Source organism: Carassius auratus, chromosome 11, assembly GCF_003368295.1.
Source record: "Carassius auratus strain Wakin chromosome 11, ASM336829v1, whole genome shotgun sequence".
Lineage (NCBI taxonomy): Eukaryota > Metazoa > Chordata > Actinopteri > Cypriniformes > Cyprinidae > Carassius > Carassius auratus.
The window spans coordinates 8,494,990-8,521,119 of record NC_039253.1 but is presented as its reverse complement, the minus strand read 5'-3'; the positions used below and the strand labels follow the sequence as shown (position 1 = coordinate 8,521,119).

Here is a 26,130-nt window from a genome sequence, read left to right as displayed (position 1 = left end):
AAAATGAGTGATTAAATAAAGTGTTTTTATTTTATTTCTATTCATCAAGGAATTTTGAAAAAAAATTCTACAAAAATGTTAAACAGCACCACAAAAAATACGTACATTATAATGATTTCTAATGTAACGTGACACTAAGAGTAAGTGGAATAAGAAATACATTGCATTTGAAAATATATTAAAATAGGAAAGAAATCAAATTAATTTCTTAGAAATAATTTTAAGAAATAAATGGTCAGCATGAGAGTCTAAAGCCCTGTTCACACCAAGAACGATAACTATAAAGATAACTATAAAGATTACGATATTAGCGTCCACACCAGTGAACGATATCGTCTGTTTATTCTGGGCACACGTGCGTCTGTCGCTTTAAATCCTCGAGCTCGTCATAGCAGGATGGATTCTGATTGGATGTGAATGTTTCTATCGTTCATCAGCTGAAAAAAAAAATGTTTTGAAAATTATGCCAATGATATCGTTTCTCTGTGCCACTATCGTTATAGTTGTAGTGTGGACTCTGCTATTCTTTAATACTGAGAATGATTTTTAGAACTATATCTTTATTGTTATCTTTATAGTTATCATGCTTGGTGTGAACGGGGCTTAAGAATGGATAGTCTATCAGAGCCAACCTTCCAGAACAGAGTGACTGCGTAGCAACATCCTGACAACCACCCACAATAATCTTACACTTTATTCTGATAATATGAAATGTGAATCCCTCTTGCTCTGAATCTCTTTCTTTCCACCTCTGGCTCTAATCCATTCCTAGTCACACTCAAATTTTCGCTGCCGTTGAATCCTGTGACAGAGAGGGATGCACCAGTCTTAATAACAGTAATTTATGGACACTTAGGCTGTTTTTAATGAGCACTGATGTGTCACTGCATCACTTCTAATAAGTGCTTTTCACAGACACAGAGCTAAATCAGCTCCTGACAACACCACATCATGTCACGACTAATGCAGCGCTCATGCTTTTTTGCATGTGACTGTTCGAAGTCACGCAGACATAATGAGTACAGATGAGCATGTCCCAGCCTCTTTTTGAGATAGTGGGAGATCGTTACGTCAGCAGGGAGGCGATGTTATTACTCTTTGGAAGTGTGCGTCTGTACTAGCGAGTTTAATCTCAATGCACAATTGAAAGCAGGCTGCGTGGAGTATTTAATCCATGAATAAACTTCTCATTATTCAAGAAACTTAAGCTATGACCCAGTTGGCAAAGCTGTTTCTTCCCCAGTGTGTTTAGGAGCTGCCAGACATCGAGAAAACAAATTCTGTTGGTGTTTTTCAGACCCGGTTGAAAGTCGTCATACAGTATGTTTCCCGGCACAGAGTAAACACAGCTGCTATTACACGTTTGAATATGCGACAATGGGACCTGTTGCGGTTAACTCAATTGACTCCGCCCAAATCTTGAACTTTTTCGGCCAATCAGGTGTAACAATTTATTTGGTAAGGTCAGTCCAGTGTCTGTCTGATTAGTGCAGTGCATGAATGACAGGCTGGTCCTCCATTCAGCATCTTGACACAGACCTCTGACCCCATCATAGGTCCGCTTCCCATTTCATGAGACATTCCCAAATTTAAGGTTCACCGTTTTTTGGAATTAGGGAGCCCGATGAATTACCTTTTCAGCCCTTCGAGTGCCCTGGCGAGTTCGAGCCGAGGAGGCCCCACTGGTATAATGACGCCTGGCACAATCACCCTTCTGTTCCTCCAACCCTGTTCCCAGGAAACCACACAGCATGCACAATTGCATACTGCGCTTTGCTGCCCAACCACATTGCTCTCTCCGTGGCTGCACAGCAAGCCGAGTAACGTGGCATCTCGCTGGATGAACCAGAGTTTATCTTCCCAGAGTTCACACCGATTCGTTTCTGCTCGATTATTAATTCACGTTTGCGGGGCGTAGCGAGGGAGCAGGAGGATAAAAAGGGGGAACTTGAGGTTATGCCAGCCCAGAGTTTCAAGCATGAAGAGAGCATGACTGTTATGTTAAGCTTCTCCTAATTAAAAGCAAAGGAATGGGAAGAAAGCTGTAAAAAAAAAAGTGAGATGAATGGACAAAGAGGGCCAGAACTGGATCTGAGCTGGTCATAGCTGGTTCTGCTGGCTTTCATGGCCTTCCTCAATGGGCCCGCTGGTTTGTAGGTTCCCTCCCCTCCCTTCTTCTTCTGTTTATGCTTTGTAACTAATGTGATACTAGGGCTCGTTCTTTTCAGACCAGGATTGGGAATACCAGGGGCCAAACGGGAGCCTGGAGACGCATGTCAGCTTGTGCTTTCAGTACTCAGCACTCCAACAGGTCCATCATAAGCAGCCACAGGGAGTCAGGCACCAATGAAGGCAGGAAGAGACCACAAAAACAGCTATAGAGACATCAGGAGCCATATAGTGAAAGGAGCAAAGCGACAACAACTCCTCTCAGTAGAGTCAGGAAAGTGACGAACTTATTCAGATGTATGGTATCGGTGCAAAAGGTTATTGGTTGTTTTGCAAAGTTCATTTGGCAGTGGCAGAGGTTTGATGGAGCTGTTTTGTAAGAAACACATGAGAGAAATACAGAGAAGCCTGTAAGGCCTATATATATATATACTTAATTTTTGTATAAAAAAACTATTTTGTTACAGCTATATAAATGTATTACATTATTTAAATTATTTTTTTATTATTTCATTTTAACACCACGTCACACCAGATGCCAGGTGTCAAAAAATGTTTGTTGCAAATCCATTTGTCCTTTATGCCAGAAGTGTTAAGCCCCAAACACAAAGGATAGGCATCGTGAAACAATTGTGGCGATTTGTGTGATCGTGGCTCCTAAATCGGTGGTCCTGTGTCGTACAGTGAGAGAGGTTCAAAGACCTGTATCATGACCAAAGATAGCCTACGATACAGCATGATCATCGCACAGTGTGTCTGCTGGTATGATCCACGTTTACTGAACAACCAATACAAATGCATCATGAAGTCAATGCAACATGGCGCTAAAACATAAAACTGCTTACCTCAAGCTTTTATCCTCTTCTTTTTTTGCAGCTTCCATTTTTTTTCAGCACACATAAAAATACAACTCCTGAAGAGTGATTAATCATGCTCTTTTTGTTTACCACTAGCGCATGCTGATGACGTTTTATTCTATTGTAACGTGCCGTTTTATTCTATAGTAACGTGCATCATAATGTACGAGTCAATAGGTGTCATCATTGTACAGTCTACATGCATGTTCGTGGCCAATTTTATTAGATCCATGTCGCACAGTATGATATGCAATGATCTTATAGGATTGCTAAAATCGTGCAGTGGGTTTTAGATTAAAAGGTGCTTTGAATATGGCAAAAATAGACCAGGGAATCAGTTTACTGCTGGAAATTTGTCTTTATAATCAGCTCTGTTGTATTTGGTTGTGTAGGACTGCTAGTATCTGGTGTAGAAATAAATCTCCTTCCTTTTACTCAAATTTGAATTGCAGTTCTGCTTTAAGTTCATTTTAAATTCTGTAACTGAATTGGATTGATAAAGTTACCTTTAAACGCTTGTGGCTTTAAACCAAATGGGATATTGCTGATGTAGCATTTCAAAATATATTCAGTTTAACTAACTTTTACTAACTAGAAAAAGTGTCTTCAAACTGTTCAAATTTCAGAAAGCAACAACCTTAAATTGAACTTGTGTAGATGTTCATGTACCTACGTATAGTGTGTTTCAGGCATTGAGGTTCACATCATATGTTATTTCAGGGTCTTACATAATACTTCACTGCTCCATTTTACACATATGAACATATCATGTGTTCTTTAAACAAGCTGGGATTAATATGCACTGTTTTTGCATCCTTTTCTTATAGGGAAATAAGGGACAGACACAAAGTTTCTCTATAGATCTTTCTCTCTCACACTCGCACACCTGAAGGCCGAAAAGAATCGCTCTGAAAGCATGGAGCCCGCAGAGATGAACGCTATCCCCAACGGGAAGGGCCACGGAGCTGTAGAGGAGACTACTGTGACTGCAGCTCAGTAAGTATTCGCTCAAGGGTGCAATATAATGTCCGTCTGGTTAAGGATGGTTTATTGTCACTCATCCAATGTTTATATATTTAGTAATACATTTTCAGTATATGTTACTCCTTGAGTCTATATTAGGGGTGCCTTAAGCTTTATATACGTTTAGTGCATATATACAGTATGTGTGAACATTAGTGTGTGTTTTTGCAGTATCTTCCAGCTAGCATTAAAGCATCCAGTCATGTCATCTTAATAAGGTGAAGCGTGTTCTTCATAACAGTCCTAAATGTCACTGAATAGCACAGTTCAGACATCACTGAGCACATTCAGTAGCACTGATGATATGCTCTCATGTTCAAAGCCCCAACGTGTCTGTGATTGTGTAGATGTTTTTCTGCAAATTAATGTGTATGGATGTTTCTTCAACTACAGGAGCTTTACTATATATTTTTGATTACAACTAATTTAGTTTTTTTTTGGGTTATATGAAAATGATTAATTACTCACCCTCATGTTGTTCCATACCTGCACGACTTTCTGAAGATGAACTAAGGTCTTGCGGGCTTGAAGCGACATGAGGGTGAGCAATTAATGACAGAATTTTGAAACAGAAAATGAAAACCCCACGCCAAATTAAAAATGTGTAATTAATCACTTACCCCCATGTCGATCCAAACCTGCAAAAGCTTTGTGCGTCTTCGGAACACAATTTAAGCAGTCTATGGGACAGTCACAAGCCTCCCGGTTTTCATCCAAAATATCTTAAATTGTGTTCCGAAGATGAATGAAGCTTTTGCATTTAAATTATATTTTAGTCAAATTAATGCAGTCCCACAATTATGCTATAATTTCTATTAGAATACAACAAAAAAATTCAACTAACAGTTTTTTTTTAACAGTAAAGAGCAGGCTTGAGATGGTAAACCAAGGTAAACATCAGGGTATACATCAAGGTAAACAGTGGGAAAAGATTCAGCTGTAATTGATGTGTGTGCAAAATGTGTGACAGTATCCTTTAATTATGTGTATTTAAAATTATTATTGAGAAAGCAAAAAGTGTTTTTGAATGTAATTTATTTTCTTTGCAAGACTTAAAAGTGCCTATAGTTGAAGAAACAGCTGTATGTTCTTTTATATGCATAACAAAATCACCCTGCATGTAGAAGACCCGCTCGTCTTCACAAAAGCAAATGAAATGTTTTTCAACTAGACATCACTTTCTCCTTGTTGCCACATGCCTTCAGTAGTGTTTTCTCTACGGGTGTGTTCATCATGATTTCCCTGTCTCTTGTGCTTTCGTGGATGCGGCTCCGACACTGCTCTGTAGGGAACTTGTACCAAATAGCACTGAAAATGCCAGGTACTGTATGTCATGCAGAGAGCAAAATCATTAGCAAACAAAACAGTAGTTCTCTGCAGCTGCACATCATGCACCTGTAAATAAAGCAAAGCACCCATCGTAAATCAGTGTTTTGGTGGCATTAACCCCTTTAGTAAGTTGTCTGTGATGCACTGCCAGTCAATCCCTCATCGGTGTTATGTGTGTCTTTAGTACCGACAGGACTCCAGGTAATGCAGAGGCAAACCTGGCAGAAAGCTCAGAGTTCCTGTCCAACACAGATGACAAGAAAACCCCTCACTTCACGGATGTAAGTTGAGCTTTTGGTAAGATTTCATGTGTGTCAATTTGTGACAGTGTGTCAAGATCATGGTATTTTCCCGATGTAAATGTGTGGATTCTGTGTTTCTTTTTAGTTTGAGGGAAAGACTTCTTTTGGGATGTCTGTCTTCAACTTGGGAAACGCCATCATGGGAAGTGGAATTCTGGGATTAGCGTATGCAATGGCTAACACGGGCATTGTCCTCTTTGTGTAAGTTACAGTTTTAGGTCAAACTCTGTGCATTCAGATTGTAGGAAATGGCATAATGGAGAATAGATAATCCACTTTAAACTACAATTAATAAAATCATGCATTTGATAGCATCCTAAACCACTCTGTGGGGAAACATTAGAGCCAGAATTGTTTTATTTATTTTATTGAGAATGAAAGCCATCGTACTTCTTGCTGAATATGTATCCTAATGAGTTTATTGTGGTGTGTATTAATGTGCAATTGAATTATCATCATGCTGTTAAATTAGTATAACTGATAATGTTAATGAATGCTTGTGAAGTACTTGCTTTAACTTGCACAACCCTTAAAGAATTAGTTTACTTCCAGAATAAATTGTTATCCAAGAATCTCATGTCCTTCTTTCTTCAGTCAAAAAGAAATTACGTTTTGCGGAAAAAGATGTTTCAAGATTTTTCTCTATATAGTGGACTTCAACGGCAGCCAACGGGTTAAAGGTCGAAATTATAGTTTCAATACAGCTTTAAAGAGCTCTATACAATACAAGCCGAGGAATAAGGGTCTTGTCTAGTGAAACTGTCGATCATTTTCTAAAAATACTTTTTAAACACAAATGGGTAGGGCAAAAAATACATTTTCTCCTCCAACTTCAAAATTGTCTGATAACGTTGTTGTTTTTTAGTTTTTTCGTAAAGGGTGTTTTACTTTCTTCTTTGAAAGTACTGGTTCGGTACATCTGCCTACCTCATGTGTGCCTGATTACGTTATGCATGAGGTCAGGCTAGTGCACGATGAGCATTTGTGGTTCAAAGTATATACATTTAAATTTTATTTTTTCGAAAATGACCAATTGTTTCACTAGATAAGACCCGTATTCCTCGGCTGGGATCGTGTAGAGTCATTTCAAGCTGCACGGAAGCTGTAATTTGGACCTTCAACCCACTGATCCCCATTGAAGTCCACTATATCGGAGAAAAATCCTGCAATTCTTTCCTCAAAAATTTTATTTGAACTTAAACTTACTTTCTTTCTGACTGAATAAATAAATAAATTATTATTATTTTTTTTATTCTGAAAGAGTACTATTCCTTTAATAAGGAGATTCTGGACCCCTACTTTTTGACTCCTTGACATTTTTCTTGTAATTTTTCCTTTAAAGAAAGAAAGAAAGAAATGAATACTATTATTCAGCGAAATTTCTTAAATGTCACGTCTTCCCTACAGTTTGTTATGATCTGTGTTAATTCCCGTTCTGTGTACTGGTACTGCTGCTGTATTAATCCTCTAGTAAAGCAGCCTTTATTAGAAAAGTCAGAATGTCAGAGAGATTTGTGTCCTGATTGACCTTTAGTAGAGCTGAGCGGGCTGTACCAAGACTCTCACTTTCCACGGGGGCTCCCATGTTCACGCCAGGCACACTGTATTACTTTTGTTAACTAAGGGTCTGTCGTCTACAGTAGTTCTGATCTAATGGTCTGTGCTACTTAGCGTGGGCTCTCTGCTGTGATCGTGAAGATTAGGTTGTACACGCTTTAAGAAAACCTGTCAATTCTTTTGATCTTGGTTTAGCAATGTACAGAGGATTTTTAATTTTTCTTTCTGAAAGGGCTTTGGGTTTGAGCTATTTGGCGTGACTGGGGTTCTGCGATATCTGGCATACTTGATCTTTCCATACTCCCGATTCTCTACATGTGGTACCTGTCTGATCTGAGAGCAGTGTTTCTCCAGTGCAGATTGTGGCTTCGGGCTACTCATAAATCAATCCCAGACACCGTTTAATAATGCAGCTACTATTTCTTTCAATAACGGGGCAACTCTTGGGAATGAATTCATAAGATTTATGGAAGTTTCTTACACCTTGCTATAAGGACATCATTGTGGAGTCTCTATGCTAGTATAAAACATTTTCTTTGTATCCATCTGTATGCTTTATGGCTTTTATGATGAGCATTTTGTACTGTATATACTATCATAAATTTGACATGGAACATCTCTGCTGATTATTGTTGGATATGGTGTATATAGATAGAGGAAAGATTCAGAAATGTTGATGTTGGGTTTTGTTGAGTTGTGGGTTTGACTTGTGTCACTTTGAATCTTGGCAGTGGTTCCCTAGAGGCGAGAGGGAATTCACGACATAACATCAAAAACAAGGATAACTTATGAATATCCAGCATTTCTATTCCTCTTTTCTTACAGGAGTGACATTGAATGGAGAGCAAACTGCTCACAGATTTCAAATTTGTCTATTCTGGAGTTTAGGAAAAGATATCAATAAACTCCCATCAGATATATGTCATCATACTGATGTATTTATATATATTTGTTTCTATTTTTAAGAAATTTTAGGAGAAACATCTGGGACAGTCGTATTATCTAAGTTAGTCTAAACATATCTGGGGACTCCATTAATTGGCTTTGATAATGACAAACAAAAAAACCTTTGCTTTGAAATTCAGCTTCCTGTGGCTTACCGGGAAATGTTATTTCTCAAGGATATGCGTTTATTTCATGTTCCTGGAATTATAAAGACATGTTTATGAGTCAAGTCTCAAAACGGGAAAGTGAGAGCAAGAATTGTCATACAAAGTAGATATGCCAAAAATAAAACTGAATATCTGATAATGATATGATGATTTGCTGTAGCACCATGCTCAGTTAAATGTATATATATATTCTTTCTCAGTTAAAATAATCTTTGACAAGAGTGCTGTTCGAGTCTCATTTAAAATTGTGCTTCTAGTCATCCACTTCTTCCTCCATTTGCTCCATTAATTTAGATCTGATGAAGCCACTTGGATAAACAGCCTTTAATAAATGTAAAAACACGTCCAGACACTCTGGGATAAATTGTGTGAGATACTAAATTAAGGCGTTCTAGCACCACAGCATTCAAGACTGGTCTTGAGCTCAGATTTAACACTCTTAAAAAAATTATAATTAGTTTTTTTTTTTTGAGAGAGCTGTTGATTATTAATTTTATTCTGTGCTGAAATTAATCAACAGAAATATTAATAATATTGTTTTATATATTATTATCATAAATATCGCTACATTTCAAGAGTATTTTTTATAATTTTTGGATTTTTTTTGTTGTTGAGTTTTTTGGATAATTAAAAAAAATATTTTAAGTCAGAGTTTAATAATGTTACAAAAGATTTTATTAGGCATTCAAGCATGTAGTGCTGAATCTTGGAGAGATGGAAGTACTCACACTGTCTACAACGTCACCAAGGCTCGCCCTAATCGACCTGATGGGGGCGCTACAGCAGTCAAAAGTATGTAATCGCTCATAACTCCTAAACTGTCAGTCGCAGGCTCAAGTATCTTATGCTGTTGGAATCCTTGGCTTACATTGGACAAAATGCATGCATGCAAGATTTGCTTGTGAGCCTGGCAAAAATTCTGGGTAATTTGGATTATTTAAAAAAACTATTTTGTGAACTATTAGTCCTAGGTTTTTCACCAGACTTAAACCGAACCAGTGCAGAAATACTTCTCTGGACAATGAATATCAATTATATATATATATATATATATATATATTAAAACGTAGAACTTTTGACTGACCATCACAAAGGGAAGCCAAAACTTTTAAAAGGGGCAGGGCCACTTTCACTAAAATGGCTATAACTTTTGAACAGAATGAGATATTGATGCCAAACTCTGGTCTGATCTGGTCTCAGTTTGGCCACGTGGTGGTGCTATGAGAAGGGAAAAAACTAATAATGGCTATAACTACGCAACCTTTTGCAAATCATGTTCGATTCTATTCATCCAAGTCATTTAAGGGGGCTTTCACACTGGCAGTTTAGTGTGGAGCAGGGCACGGTTCGCATGAAAAATCACTAATGTGAACGCTGTCATCTAGTGCACACTGGGGTACCGAACCTGAAACTACCTGGAGAAGGTGGTCTGAGTTCGGTTGCTCCCGAACTGTGGCGCAGTTCGCGTAAATGTGCTAGCAACACAGACTCGGGTGTGCACTTGTTCAGGAAGTAAAGTATCCCGCGCATCCGTAACACTGTCGATATCATTGTTTCCTCAACACACTAGAGAGCAGAGGTTGATTCCACACAATCCTAAAAGTCCAAATTAAATTTATTAAAATTACATAATTAAAATTATGCTGTGCATAATAGCACCAAAATAACAAACAAATAAATTACAACTATGCTCAGTCGCGTTGTGTTCTCCATGTGTTTTCTGTGTGCATTTGCTATGACGTAAGGTGACTGCAAACGCACCAGGGTTTGATACAACGATTGACTGTGAAAGCAGACCAACGCTGCGGGCAGCACCGGGAACAATCGCGCTCGGGCTCGGACAGCAGCAAACGAGCCCAGTGTAAAAGTTGAGTGTTCCCAATCAGTCAATAGTGAGAGCGAGATTTCATTTCAGTTAGGAAGCTTTTGGAGCAGATATAAATGCTAAATTAATAACTTTTTCCTGTGACTTTTTGAGTTTAGATGATATTAAATATCTCATCACAATCAGCTGCTAAAGAAGATGATTAGATACTGAACTGATCACATTCATTCAAGCCAGCTGCCTCCATTGACACACTGCAGCTGGTGAACAAATCGCATGTTCTGTCTTCGATTTTTCAAAGCTTTTCAACCTTCACAATGTTGCCTACTCCAGTGTAATTTGTTATTAAATGTAAGCGATTAGCTGTACTAGTTGTGCTCCACTTGTTTAAATATGAGTGGAAAGTTAGTCAAGGCTGTTTTTTTTATGTTGAATATCCGTTTCAGAGCTCATGTGAGTCAGGGCACTGCTGTTTCTAGCAGAACTGCACTCGTTGACTTCTTCTCCTGCAGTCTGGCCATGTTGTTAGGAAAAAAAAGAAGGAAAATGGAAGACGTAAGAAAGTGTGGAGTTGAAACTGAGTGCTTGGCAGAGGGCGCTTAGGCCTGGTCAGTATAGATGCCAAGACATTCTGGAACTAGGAAAAGGGACTAAACAGGGCATTTGGATGGAGGAAAAAGAGTCAGTAGATCATATTTTGGGTTCCCAGCTTGAGATGTTTATCCAGATGTTGGCAGCTGGAGGGTGCTGTTGAATTTATGTGCTATTTGTGATGTGCCTGTGATTACGATGTCTAGTATTTTTCCACCTTACTGAGACTTTTGAGCTCTTATAATTAGCCCATATATATGTATATATATTGTTTTTACACTAGAATATTACTTTGTGTCTTGAGTGGGCTTATTCCATGCGTGTTTTGATCCTATAATCTTTCCATACTGTGCTTTTGAACCAAAGGCTGTTTTAAAGAACTCTATAAATCTAACATAGCCATACTCAGACTTGACAGTGACATTTGGTTCCAGTTGCAGTTAATTTGTCTTCTCTGTCTTTCAGAATTCTCCTCACTGTTATCGCTGGTCTCTCTGCATACTCCATTCACCTGCTGCTAAAATCTTCAGGCATTGTGGGTGAGTATTTCATTACACTGACCCGGTACCAGCTTAAGGCTCTCCTCAGTATAGTTAAAAACAGTTCCCGAACCTTTACCCTGAGCTAAGGTCATGTCCACACTGATACGTTTTCGTTTGAAAATGCATCTTTTTCTCTCCGTTTTTGGCCTTCCATCCACACTGAGATTGCATTTTCATCAAGGAAAACTGAGATTTTTGACAATGCTCTCCAAAGTGGATATACAAGTATTAGTTACCGCTGTATTCGCGACGCAGTGTGGACTGTGAAAATAGAGGCTTTTGGAAAACACAAGTTTTGTCATGTGACAATTATTATACCAATAGATATCCGTGTTAATACTGGTAATGTGCATGTTATGTGCTATGCACTTTCACACTATTGCTACGGAGGTGTTACTTTGTACATATCACAGTCCTTCAAAAATGAAAGCGAATTTACTCATGATCACTATTTGTGGCAAAACATGAGAGCTGTTGCGTTATAGATCAGACATACAATTGTGAGTGTGTGCGACCTGGACGCGTCAGTGAATGATGAGTTATTTTCATAAATAAAATAATCCTGTCAGAAAAACAGCATGAAAACGTCTCGTATCTGTTCTGTGTGTATAATCTTCAGTAAGCTTTTTTGAGGCTTTACGCATGCACAGAAAGCGAATGTAACTTTTTCTGATGTTTCAGTGCAGATGAGACACTTTTGGACGGGAAGCGATTTAAAACGAAAGCACAGTTTTCAGATGTTTCCGGATTAATGTAGACTTAGCCTACATTGAAGAGCTGAGTTAGATGGAGGTGCTTACTGATGTGACATTGCTCTCTCTGTTGACCATCTGCCTCACTCTTCTCTGAGAGATTTTAATTGGCCAAAATATTTCTGGTGTGCATTAAGCTAAAAATAGCCAAGCGTCTGCTGTGCTTGATCAGTTGTGGCTGTCATTGACAGTATAAGCCCATGGTTACATTGTTTCCCCAAATCAATGTTTACCCCACGCTTACCTTGAAATACAAACAAACCTTACATATACCGTAACATGATATTACTTACTGATAGTGATTTTTATAATGAATCAATTTGAATGACTGTCAAATAAATTTTATAAAACAGAACCTGATTTATTTATTATTATTCACATCTTTGTCCTTTTGTTGTCAGGCATTAGAGCTTATGAACAACTGGGCTTCCGAGCCTTTGGCACACCAGGAAAGATGGCTGCCGGCATTGCCATCACCCTACAGAACATTGGAGGTGAGATTGTCAAACGTTACGTCTCAGGAGACACAATGTATTGTTTTGTGACCTGTCAAGGGCACAGCACACGTATACACATCTGCAGAGAGAGTGACTGGGCTTAGATAGATAGCAATGCTATTTGTTTCTCATTTACACTCTAGGTCTTTACAGTTATTTTTTTGTTTCTTCATTATCATAGTAACCTGTCCTCCCAGGATTTCACTTCTATTGCAGACTATCTGCTGATTATTATTGGAAATATAAATAATTTTCTTTAAGAAAAATATTGAATGTTTTTATAGGTTATTCCAAGATGTCTGATAATTAGTTAATTACTATGAATTAATATAAAGAAGAGTCTGTTGTGCAACATGATTTATTTTTATTTTTTTTAAGCTGAACTGTGTCTTAAATCTACAGTGATGGAAAAAGCCCCTGAGCTGTTTGGCGTTTGGTGCATGTTTATTAAAACTAAAAATAGAACTGATTCTCTTCTTTACTGTGACATTTGCTTCCAGGATAATAACCACAATCCCCTGGAGTGGACGAATGTGTCCTGGATTTGGTTGTTTAGTGTATATGTGCGTGCGTGTGTATAAATCTCACAGTCTCCTCTCTCTCTTTCTCCTTTCATAGCCATGTCCAGCTACCTGTACATAGTAAAGTACGAGTTTCCACTGGTTATCCAGGCTTTTCTCAAGGTGGACAATCCATCAGGGTGAGTACACAGGTCTGTGCACGTTTAAAGTCCTGGTTTAGTTCTCAAAAGGCAACACAGATACATCATCTTGCATTTCTTTATTACCATGTGACCCGTTTCGAACATGTTAGGGTATCAGCATACATAAGGACTTACTAGAAAGACAAATAAAACATGAGTTCTGTGTCACTTCTCTAATTGTTTCTGCTAGATAACAGTGGCATTAAATGAAAAACAGATGAAGTTTCCTGCATCAAATGTTTCTCTTGAGAAAAGACCAAGTAATGTCTCAGATTGTGTTTATGCGATTAAACGTCGTCAGAGTTAGAATTTTATGAACCTTTATTTAAATGAAACACAACTAAAAGCAATAAAAATTTCCTTTGGGGAGAAAAATGGTAAGAGACAGAAAGCAGTGTGTGGGCACTAAAAGGCCAAAGGGGAAAAAAAGGTTGTATGATTAGTTGAGTCTGTAAAAGCATCTCTTTCAATGCTTTCCTTTTTCTTTTTGACAAATGCCAGCCTTTGATTGTGGGCATGAGGGTGTTAATGCTAGCCACCACATCAGTTTGGCCCCTGGTAATGATTCCTGCCAATTTGTGTATGTGTGAGCTGTGCAGTTTCTCTCAAATCAATAGGTCCCTTAGGATTTCTGAGTCACACACTGAAACCTCCGGCAGTATTGTGTGGAAGTGTGTGCGTGTTAGAGGAGAACTATGATAGATGGACTAGATTTGATGAGAACAGGTTTGTATGCATGTGAAGGTCAGATCTCTCCTGACAATAACACTCGGATGGCCAGCAAAGGATATGTGTGTGTATGTGTGTGTGACGGTCCGTGACGCAAGCCGACTGCAGATGCTGTGATTGGAGCTCGGCCTGTCAGAAGGCCTGTGCACACACTCTGGAGGACGCCTCAAAAACTCCACGGAAACGACCTTTGGCTGCCTCATTTGAATTCCTCACCTCTCCAGGCGAGCGAGGAGGATCACGAAGCAGTAAACAGTGACCATTCATTTCAGTTTTAGCAGGCAGTGCCCATGAATCTACATGTGTGACAGTCTGTGTAAATGAACACCAGTAGGAAAGTAAAAAAAAAGACCTGTCATTGTAGACCGTGACACAAATAAAAAACAAGGAAGAAGAATAAACAGTCCATTCAGTAAATTTTGCCAGCAAGACAAAATATGTCAAAAAAATGTATTATGTGCACAACAATTCAAAAGTTTGGGGTTGGTAAGATTTTGAAATGTTTTTGAAAGTTTCTTATGCTCATCAAGGCTTAATTTATTTGATCAAAAATAAACTAAAAGCTGTAATATTCTGAAATTGTATTGCAATTTACAATAACTGTTTTCTATTTCACTATATTTTAAAATGTTTATTCCTGTGATGCAAAGCTGAATATTCAGCATCATTACTCCAGTCTTGAGTGTCACAAAATCCTTTATAAATCATTCTAATATGCTGATTAGCAGCTCAAATTATTATAATTTTTTTATTGTTATTATCAATGTTGGAAACCACAATAAACATTTTTTTTTCATGATTCTTTGATGAATAGAAAATTCTAATTAATAGCATTTATTTTAAATAGAAGTATTATGTAAAATTGTTTATGTATTTAATGCATTCTACATAAAAAAATTACCTTTGACAGCTAGGATAAACTGTAAAAAGAAATATAAAGAATGTAAAAAAAATATTACATGATTAATCAGACCACATACTGCAACTTTTTTTTTTGTAAATCATGAGATTCAACTAAACAGGTTTAAAAAAGTTCAAATGACTCATAGAACAAACTAGATATATTTAGAACTAGAAATTTTTTTACAGTCTGGATATTTTTGTTAGCAATTTTTAACAGCAATTTGGTCCTGATATGCAAATGATGGCAATGCAGATAAAAGACAGAAAGCTGTTCCATGTGTGAAAGGGGCTGCTTTCCTTCTTTCCTGTCTTGCTATTTGTCCAATGTATTTTAAGTCACTTTGGTAAGAAAGCTGGTTAAAAGCGTGTAAATGTGGCCATTCATTCTGCACTCAGACATGTCCTCATCCAGACTAGACACGGAGGGGTGGATGGGTGCAGAACTGTTGAGAGGAGTAACTCAGGCTAGTGTTGGCATGCCTTTCAATGTCTGACTCACACTCCTGCCCATGTGAAAGATAATGAACATTGCACATATATGGATGCTGAGCTAACCAGTACCATGGACGAGCACCAGTGCTGCTGATCTTATACCTGGTACCGTTCACCTCGGTTAAAATCCCCCCTCAACTGAACGTCTTTGGCTTGATGGAGTCACTCTGTTGTCTCATATCAAGCTGAATTTCCAGGCAGGGTACAGGCCGTCCCTAATAAGTCTCTCTCCCTCTCTGTCTTTTTTTTTGTTCAGAGCTTCTTCAAGAGATGCCATGTTTCTAGTCTTAATGGGGGCAGAATAACAAGATTAGCAGCTTTAGGACGAGTTAGAGAGGGAGAGGATTTCCTCTAAATTGGCCTGTGATTGAGCACAAGGGTTTGGGTCCAAATAGCTGCTCAGTCACACACCACGAAACATTTAAAGGGCACTGATCACTCCTCTCCTGGTGTTGTCCACTAATTGTAAACCATTAAACAACATACAAGTAGTCATTTTAGTGTTATGAAAATGTAATGCATTAGTAATAATTAATAAGAGAACTGCGGAGGATTGCGGATGAAGTGTGGACTGAACCATTTCTATTTCTGTTTTTGTGTTGTTTGGCAGGGAGTGGTATTTAAACGGCAATTACCTGGTTGTCATTGTATCGTGCTGTGTCATCTTGCCGCTGGCTTTAATGAAGCAGCTTGGTAAGTCGTCTCAAACTGATTCTTATGTCAAATTGCACACATATCTTATTCGGCTTGTAATTTCATGTCTGTATAGCCACATGATGTAAAATATTAGCATTCATACTGTATTGAATTGTAAGAGTATTGCAATGATCAGGTGTTGTGGGTAATTGTCACTTACTCATCTCACTGTGTGTTTCAGGGTACCTGGGCTACACCAGCGGTTTCTCTCTCACTTGTATGGTCTTCTTCCTTATTGCGGTATGTTTGATGCTCTCGTCATATATTAAATAATAGTATTCATGAATATTGTGCATGCTATTTTTTTTTATCTTTTCAATTTTAATTTTAGTTTGTTTTTGTAATTGTTATGTACTTTTGTTATTTTATAAATATATATTTTATAAACTTTATTTCAGTTGTTTAGTTCAGTTTTAATTTAAGCAACATTTCTAGTTTGTTACATTATTAATGACACATTATTAAATTCTTGTTTATTTAACTGTTTACTAATTTGAACAAAATCACATGATTGTGTGATGTTGATGAAGTACATGTGGTTTTGTGTTCCACCAAAGAAACAAAATAACCAAGTAAATGATGACAAAATGTTTTTTTTTTTTGGGGTTATCTATCCCTTTAAATATGCTTCATCACGTTGCCATGTGCTGCTTAGTATTCTAATCACGAAGCAGTACTCTGCTATTTAGAATTTTATCTCTAAATAAAATGCTGAGAGCATGAAAATTATTATTTAATCTTGAAACAGTTCCAATTAGCAGTTTATAAATCTTACAGTAAGCTGGGGGATTTTAGGGTGTGCTCATGTTTTCCACCAGCAGGATCAGTGTGTGATGTTGTGTGAGTGTGTCTTGTATTTTTAGAGTGGGGTTGTGTTTGGTGCACCTAACTGACCTAGTTTTGAACGGGAGCTTTAATCTTTGCACACGGCTCTCACTCTCTTTGTCCTCATGCTGGTGTGTGAGTGTGGCATTGGCTGTGCCACATGTTTGCGCTGGATTTATAAAACCGTCTAGTCTTCACACCAAAGTCCAGTCTGAATATGATATAATTGCCTCTCTCTTCTTCTCTTGATTCATCATCCCTGCTGTGATGTGAACGAGCACCAAATGAAAAGACACAATGGAGCCACTTCAACATACTCTCTCTCTCTCTCTCTCTCTCTCTCATCCGGCTGGTCATGTGACTGATGAAGGACATTATAAAGCAGTGATGTGTACCTTTTAGGATTAAAGGGGTCATATCATGAGATTTCATGCTAAACCATCTCAAAAACACCATCTTTTGAAACTAAGCAAGCAGTAAGAATCCTACTTGGATTTCTGACATCAAAATATATATATATATATATATAAAAACAAATTCTACCTACATTTATAGCAACGCATTTTTTAAGTATTAAGCCTGTATAAAATAATGGTCAGAATAATCTAGTTTTTTTTTTTTTTAAATAGAACAGTTATTAAACCTTTAGACAATGTCAATACTGTCAATATATGTTTTTTGTTTCAAGATCATATTTGATGCATCAGGTTTTTATGGCTCATAAAGTATGATACTGGAGAATATGGAGCTCAAACTGCATAAAATGAATATCAGTTGTCACACTATATCTCGCAATAATATGTTTTAGTAAGATGATATTTAAATGCTTAGTATTATGATCAAAGCACTATATTTATTTATTGTGGTGCACAACATATAATGCAATGCAATACAATAATTATTAAGAAATGAACAGATACATGTTCCCTAAAAGCCTGACCATATTTGATACTTTTATTTTAACATGATTAAAAAAAAAAAAGATTGCTTCAATCCAGTAAGTGTTTATCTTGATATATTACTAACAATATAAAATATATTCTTATGTGTACTTTATAAATTAGGTTTTTACAGGAAAAAAAGACAAATGTACCAATGACGAAATGGGATGTTTTTAGAATTATACTAAAAGACTTTTAACTTGCTAAAAATTGATTATAATGAGAGACAGAAATCAAGAAATTGTCATTAAAAAACCCCAACGTGACTAACTATAAGTGGAGCCTAAAGGGAAAAATGATTGACGTGAACCCATAAGAACCCATAAAAACTCATTGCAAGATCAGCACAACCTACGCAGGACTAATTCTTCAATCTCTCATCTCTCTCCAGGTGATCTATAAGAAGTTCCAGGTGAAATGTCCTTTTGAGGACTTTGCCTATAACAGGACAGTGTTGGGCTTTAACACAAGTTTGGCAGCTGATCGCGGAGGAGTGGAGATGACCCCTGAGGGGGACCCTGCCTGCACCCCCCGCCTCTTTAACATCAACTCACAGGTATGTCACCGTGTGACTGAAATCATGCTGTGACATTCATATGAGTCGTGTGATATAAGACTTTAAGCCAAATCAAATGACAAACACTGCAGCTCTCAATAAGCCTTTGCATGACTCGCATATAAAACCCATATGGCTTTCTTAAATGTGTAAGTCTGTAGTCAGCTCAGTCCGTCTCTGTGTGCACGGCACTGGCATTTTAAATGAGTCCAGGCCTGAGCTCTGTCCAAGTCTGACTTAATCACAGCTACAATTAGCTCTCTGTTATGTGCTACAGTGTTTAATGGGCTTTAAAGTGTGGGGTTTGGGGTTTATGGTTGCCGCTGTTGTATCCGTGGTGACGTGATGTGGTCTGGTTTGTGTGCTTTTAGACGGCCTACACGGTTCCCATCTTGGCGTTCGCGTTCGTGTGCCACCCCGAGGTGCTGCCAATTTACACTGAGCTGCGCAAGTAGGTGGCAAGTTCTTTCACAGGTCTAGAATCACACATGAGTCACGCTGTGCATATGGATGCTATTACACTGTGCGTGGCTACCCATCTGCTTCACTGGCCAGAGAGCTGGGGTTTAACCATGCTGGAAGAAGCAGATTTACTCAGGCATTCAAGGAATATTACAGATTCAATGCAAGTTAACCCCAACCAACAGTATCTGTGGCATGCTCTTTTAATGATGTTCACAAAACCAGTCATAAGGGTAATTTTTTTTTTTTTTATGTATACACCATCTGAAAGCTGAATAAATAAGCTTTCCACTGATGTATGGTTTGTATGGTATGGCAATAATATTTGGCTGAGATACAGTAAAACCATTTGAAAACTTGGAATCTGAGGGTGCCAAAAAAATCGAAATATTGAGAAAATTGCCTTTTAAAGCAGTCTAAATGAATTCCGTAGCAATGCATATAACTAATTTAAAAAAAAATTATATTTACATTGGGAATTTTAAGAAATATCTTCATGAAACATGATCTTTACTTAATATCCTAATGCTTTTTGGCAAAAAAAAAAAAAAAAAAAAAAAGAGATAAGATAATATTTTGACCCATACAGTCTATGTTTAGCTATAGCTACAAATATACCCCAGTGACTTAAGACTGGTTTTGTGGTCCTGGCACTTGAAAAATAAATTGGGGTGTAAAATACTGTTATAAAAATACAGCCACAGAACTAAAGCAATATGTATGTTAGCTTGGTTTTAGCATTAAAAAACAAAAAACAAAACAAACAAACAAAAAAAAACTTCTTACCTTTTCTATTTGAAGTTAAACTGTTCAAAAGTTTGGGATCAGTAAGATTTTTAAAAACAAAATAAATGAATACTTAAATTGATTAAAAGTTGACAGTAAAGACTTTTAGGCACTTTTATCACTCTTTTAAAATATATATTAAGCAGCAACTGTTTTCAACATTAATAATAATTAAAAAACGTTTCTTGTTCATCAAATCAGAATATTTGAATGATTTCTGAAGGATCATTGGAGTGAGGAAGATTGGAGTGATGATGCTGAAAATGAAGCTTTGCATCACAGGAATAAATTAAATTTGAAAGTATATTAAAACCATAAACTGTTATTTTAAAATGTAATATAATATTTCACAATATAATTGTTTTTACTGTATTTTGATCAAATAAATCCAGCCTTGGTGAGCATAAGTGACTTCTTGCAACAACATTAAAAGCCTTATAGACTCCAAACTTTTGAACAGCAGTGAATTTACAATTTTGCACACCCTAAAAACTTCTCTACACCGCAACCTTCATTTTTGCTTTTATACAAGAAGACACAAGCTGAAATGATTTGTTTCTGGTTATCAACATTACAACACAAAACATGGAATATTATATTTAAGTACATAGAAAAAAAGTTTCAACGTTCTCTTATGAAGTCTTTAAAATGCCAAAATTGGAAATTAGCATAAATATTTCTGCCTTATGACTATATCAGAGATTGTTAGATGAGACTGGATTGTGTTAAACTTTATAAACTTCATAAACTTTATGAACTATTATGACTATTTTTTTGTCCCATCCTTATGTTGACTGATTTCAGCCCTACAAAGACAAAGATGCAACACGTCTCCAACATCTCCATTGGAGTCATGTACGTCATGTACCTCTTGGCTGCTCTGTTCGGGTATCTGACCTTCGTTGGTGAGGACTATTACCATCACTCTCTTTACTATATGTGCATTCTTTCTTCATGCATACAGTGACAATTTTCTCAAAATAAATAGAACATGAGTACCACGATGAGAGGAGTAAGTGACAATAAAAATATCAGTCAGATTGCAGTGGCATTTGTAATATTGAAATATTAAGGTGTGGTCACACTTACAATAGCTTGGAAGAAATTTAACAAAAAAAGTTGCTAAGGCTTAAGCTATAGAATCCATAAAGTCTTTGTACAGGACGAGCAAATATGAAGGGAACGCTATTTTAAAACAGATAAAAGTATCTTAAAATGCATGCAACTGTTTCCAAATGTTCATGTTTCATTTTGGTCAGGCTGTTGATTCCATTGTAGGCCAAAGATAAGATTCTGAGTCTGATTTTGAACTGGCTTGGATGGCTAATGCTGAGTGAACCAAAATCTAGGGCAAGACAGAAGTATGCAGTACGTTACAGAGCAAGAAGCAGCAGGGAATGGTAGTTGCCACAGTTGCTGAAGGTCATGTGGTCGTCCAGGACAACTACTACAGATCATGAGGAGACAGCAGTGTGACTCAGCTGAGATGGAGAGAGTGGAGGAGGTTTTGTTGAGGAGAAAGAGGAGGTGAGACCTGTCAGGATAAATGTGCTGAGTGGTCACTCGAGTTGAGATGTCAGAGGCCAGCTGAGATCAGTGACTGCAGCGGTAAAGCGGTTTTTTTCTTTCTTTCTTGTTTTGGATACAAAATTGTAATATTAACAGCTTTTGAATCATAGGAGCAGACTGAGACCTGCTCAGCTGTCAGCATGTGTTTGCTGATGTCACAGATCTATTTTCATCAGTTTCGTCAGTGTTATAGACTCAAGGTCATGTTGAAGTAGTACTAGCACTCCATCTAGTGGCCGTTGTGCCTGGATAAAAACCATTATTGTGTGTGGAATAAGAGTAATGGATTCAGTAAATCTCAAACTGTGTTAATTTGGTTTTAATGATTTTTTTTATTATTATTGTTTATATATATATATATATATATATATATATATATATATATATATATATATATATTACAGTTTACAATAACCATTTTCTATTTTAATATATTTAAAAAAATTACAAAAATTAACATTCCTATGATGCAAAGCTGAATTTGAAAAACTTTGAACATTTTTTATTATTATCAATGTTAAAAACAGTCGCTATGATGTTTAATATTTAATTAATGCATTTGATATTTGATCAAATCTTTTAAAATTCATGATTTAAGAGATCTTAATAACCCCTATCTTTTGTAAAGTATATATAAATAGGTATAGATGACCAAAAAAAAATTAATGATTCAGCTGGTTTATCAACACATTTTAATGAATTAACTTGTGTTAACATTTATTTGTGATCAAATATTTCTGTTGTGTCAGTTCAGAAATTGATTCAATTCAGTCCAGCTTCTTAACTAGTCTGTTTAATATCAGTAAATTAAAAGGTTTATTAAAAGTGAGAGTATTTTCTGGTTTCCCCCAGATTTGAGTTGTTAGGTGCTCCACAATTTTCAGAAAAAAATTATAATAATAAATATATATATATATATATATATATATATATATATATATATATATATATATATATATATATATATACATATATATATATAATTTATTTTTTTTTTTTTTAAATGGTCCACCACTTTAAAAACGTTTGAGAACTACTGAATCATTTGTATTATTAAGAATTAGTATAATTGAAGAAACCTTCTTTTCTCTAAATTTAAAATGAAATTGAACTTGATATTCCATTGAAATGAATATATTTGTGTGTAGATAAGGTGGAAGCTGAGCTGTTGCACACCTACAGTCGAATCGACCCGTATGACACACTCATCCTGTGCGTTCGTGTGGCGGTGCTGACCGCCGTCACACTCACTGTACCCATCGTGCTGTTTCCCGTGAGTTTTACACACTCTCACACACATCTGAGACCTTTACAATTCAAAATAAACTACATCTTACCAGCTTACAGCTTTGTTAGAGGAGACAGGATCAGATGACAGGCAGCATTTCAAAGCTTTGCCTTCTGATGTCTTTTCTCAGGTAAGAAGAGCGATTCAGCAGCTGTTCTTCGCAAATAAAACCTTCTGGTGGCCACGTCACATTGCCATAGCTGTCACCCTCCTCACCCTGATCAACTTACTGGTCATCTTTGCCCCGAACATCCTGGGCATCTTCGGGGTCATCGGTGGGTTTGGTGCTATTCTAGTCTCTTTGTAGCACTCATTCTCTTCTTCTTTCTTGTGAAGTTTCATTGGCGTGAAAAGAGTGTGAGATACAGTGTCATTAAGTTTCACCATGACAACCTCAAGGACCTCAAGTCACTTTTATTTCCACATGCATTAAAGTCTCAGACTATAATACTGTACGAACCGTTCCAGCCGTGCATAAATCCATTGCCAGCCACATTATTAATCTCCTTTGGAATGTGTATATAATTATCAGCAAGGTCCTTTTATTACATTATAGTTTCTCCTGGTCTCACACTTATCTTGACAGCGCTAATTGTGAGTTTTACCTACCTCAGAGAAGAATGAACACTATTGTTCTGCAAGTGCCTAACCGCCATGAGAAATCTCTCAGTGGCTTATGAAACTTAAATAGCATTAGCTCAAGATTTTCTGACACTGTTAAGACTTAGGCCTGAGGCACGATGTTAGTGAAGTATGAAGGTTTAGGTTTACTGTACATGTGTTTATTGTTCCGTAGGTGCCACGTCTGCGCCGTGCCTCATCTTTATATTTCCAGCTGTGTTTTACATCCGCATTGTTCCCAAGGAAGAGGAACCCTTGCGCTCGGCGCCGAAAATCATTGTGAGTACTTGGACATGCTGTATTTGATTCCTTCCCATTCATCCACAGTGGGATCAGGTGTCTTACCTCTTGTAGGAATGTAGATGCTTTGAAAACTTTCACACTGTTAGATTGAGATCCTCTGAAAACCAATCATGCTAAGAGCTTCGGAAATCCCTCGGGTAAATCTTTGGTGCGACCCAAGACTATTGTAAACTAGTAAACTAATTCCTCCTTAAACTACAGCAAACTCCAGGAATCTTGGGGCTAAACCTGAACGTATAATTTTAGTATATGTGAGTCTCATGAAACATTCAAAACATAATTAAATCTTTTTTTAAAGATTTAAATATTTTTTGTGTTTTTTAAAGACTTTTTAATATGACCTAAACCTTTTGTCTCCCTCTTTTTTATCATTACAGTAACTTTAAAAATACATTTGTAAAGTTTGCAAATATATAAAAAAATTAATAAATAAAAGTGTCTCAAATGTCACAATGCAATAAATAAATACCTTAATGTTCAGAAAATTGGCTTCATTTTGTATGCACATTTTATTTAATTTCTTACCCAGACATTTCTTCATAATATGCACCCCATCATATTTTTAGAATACATATTTCATTATGTATTTCATTTTAATGTGCTTAAATGAGCTTAGTTATGATACAAAACATGTTTAAATGTGCTTAATTTTAAAGTTAAATCACACAATGCAAGAAAACGTATGAAAAAAAACAGTAATGTGCTGAAAAGTCTTAATTTTGCGTGCAAATTTCATTTTATTTCATTTGTAATACTTTTTAGATCACATGTTTCATTAATCATTTTGGCAACATTGTTAATAATCTTGCCTCTCTCCTTCTTTTATAGGCTGCTTGCTTCGCCTTATTAGGAGTCCTGTTTATGATAATGAGCCTGAGCTTCATCATCATTGATTGGACATCAGGGACCAGCAATGCAAGCAGTGGTCATTAGGCCTCTCCCTCTAATGGTTTATGCTCTTTAGTATTACTTTCGGGTCAGTAGTTGGGGAGGATGCATAATCTCTCAGTGATCAGTCACAAGAGTAGTACCAGATTCTTAGCTTTAGTTGCATTCAATTATTGTATTATTTCGCCATGCGACCTGCATATGCTGTAAATGGGGTCTTGCTCCATCTCAGGCCGGCATTAAATCCATTTAAAGGCCATCCGCTCCTAAAAAGGAGTGGTTGGGACAAGGAAATAGGGAGAAATAACAAGAACAAGAAAAAAAGCAGTATGCAGGGTTTGCAAACAAAAGGGATTTTGCATTCTAACCAAACAGACTCATCCACTGGCCCAACCTCCCATCCATCCCTTCATACAGTACCTCTGCCCTTCAGCCACATTCACAAGAGATTAGAATCACAGTAAGTGCTCAGTCCTGATGGGAGGATTGGTGGTTATTAAAGCATATTTCATCATATCTCATGTTAGATATAGCAATACTCCGTGCAATAGCTGTGAGATATCTGACACTGAAGGCTGTTGAGAAGCCTTGTCCAGAATCCAGCCTTCATTTGGCTGCAGTCTATTACACAATTTCAAATTTATGCAAACTGTACGTATAGATGAACTGGTCACATTTTATATGGATTTATAATATTTATCCTTTCTACAGTATTTAGAGATAAATATATTAGTAGATATATGAGCATAGATATACACGATATATATATATAAGAGTATTCCGATTCATCTGGTGTTCTCAAGGTTGTCTCTCACATCCTCTTACAATATTTGTGATTATTATTTAGCTAAAATGCGATATTTAGAAGATTTAGATTTAAAAAGACAGAATCATCCAAGATGAAAGGCACAATCTTCTTTTTTTTTTAGGAACACTACTGGTTGCAATGGGAAAGCACAGTTAATCATAGGGTCAGTTTATAATGATCCCATGAGTTCTGCTGACAGACTGATTTTGAAACACCAAAAAACATAGATTCACAGGGTCTTCTCCTTAACTGGAGAAACAAATGTGGTGCATTGATGCACATAAATGTTTTAGCTGCAGGGAGGTAACATTGCCCGGTGGAAGCTGATCGGTTCTGCTTCTAGAGAGGATATTAACACAAGTAGACAGATGATTTTGGTCATTCGGCGAATATTGAAACTGTAGCACTTTCGGTTGAAGCACAACTTGCGCTCAGTCTCTTGACCCAGCTACAACTTACAACATAATCATAGATTAATATATTTTGTAGACCGATATATGAATAAAATCCTATGTACTACTAATTGTAAATTGTTTGAAGATAAAAAGTAATGTGTGGATGTCTAACATGGTACATGAATATTTTAAACATTGTAATTGAAACTTGTCATCCTAAAAAACTATAAATTAAGCACTTACTGGCCCATAATGATCTTAGTGGTAACACTGTGGTGTTTTAGTGTGTGTGTATGTGTGTGTTCTCTCCTCTTCTTGCTAATGGAGAAAGAATACTTCAGTATGTGAATGTACTGTAATGGACTATAAGATGTCTAAATGGATAAATTGTGGTACTGTTTTATTCATTTTTGTCTGTTTAATTCATGTTTAATGGATAGACCAGCCACACATATAACTAAATCATCATATCTGTGAACCTGTATTAGCATAATTACATATCTCGATATATTTTTTCAGTGTTTTACATGTCCCTGGTGCTGCATCGAGGGCCTGTCAGACAGCAAAAAGACACTGTAATTTATTCCAGATTACAATCTGTACTTCCTT

The 26,130-nt window shown here is 36.8% G+C and overlaps 1 protein-coding gene across 2 annotated transcripts in view; it reads left to right on the top strand.

Annotated features, from left to right (window-relative positions):
• The window catches only part of slc38a3a (solute carrier family 38 member 3a), a 38,355-nt gene extending 12,427 nt beyond the window's left edge, over positions 1-25,928 (top strand). Inside the window, exons 2-17 of one of the 2 annotated variants that reach the window (XM_026275216.1) lie at positions 3,854-4,022; positions 5,338-5,370; positions 5,563-5,659; positions 5,766-5,881; positions 11,231-11,304; positions 12,461-12,553; positions 13,175-13,256; positions 15,994-16,076; positions 16,261-16,319; positions 18,237-18,401; positions 18,773-18,852; positions 20,454-20,554; positions 22,367-22,491; positions 22,637-22,781; positions 23,303-23,406; positions 24,259-25,928. In XM_026275216.1, the coding sequence (XP_026131001.1) occupies positions 3,943-4,022; positions 5,338-5,370; positions 5,563-5,659; positions 5,766-5,881; positions 11,231-11,304; positions 12,461-12,553; positions 13,175-13,256; positions 15,994-16,076; positions 16,261-16,319; positions 18,237-18,401; positions 18,773-18,852; positions 20,454-20,554; positions 22,367-22,491; positions 22,637-22,781; positions 23,303-23,406; positions 24,259-24,363 (1,542 nt within the window). In that variant the 5' untranslated portion in view covers positions 3,854-3,942 and the 3' untranslated portion in view covers positions 24,364-25,928. The remainder of the gene's footprint in view (positions 1-3,853; positions 4,023-5,337; positions 5,371-5,562; positions 5,660-5,765; positions 5,882-11,230; positions 11,305-12,460; positions 12,554-13,174; positions 13,257-15,993; positions 16,077-16,260; positions 16,320-18,236; positions 18,402-18,772; positions 18,853-20,453; positions 20,555-22,366; positions 22,492-22,636; positions 22,782-23,302; positions 23,407-24,258) is intronic. The other variant, XM_026275217.1, reaches the window with a different exon arrangement.
• The last annotated feature ends 202 nt before the right edge of the window (positions 25,929-26,130 follow it).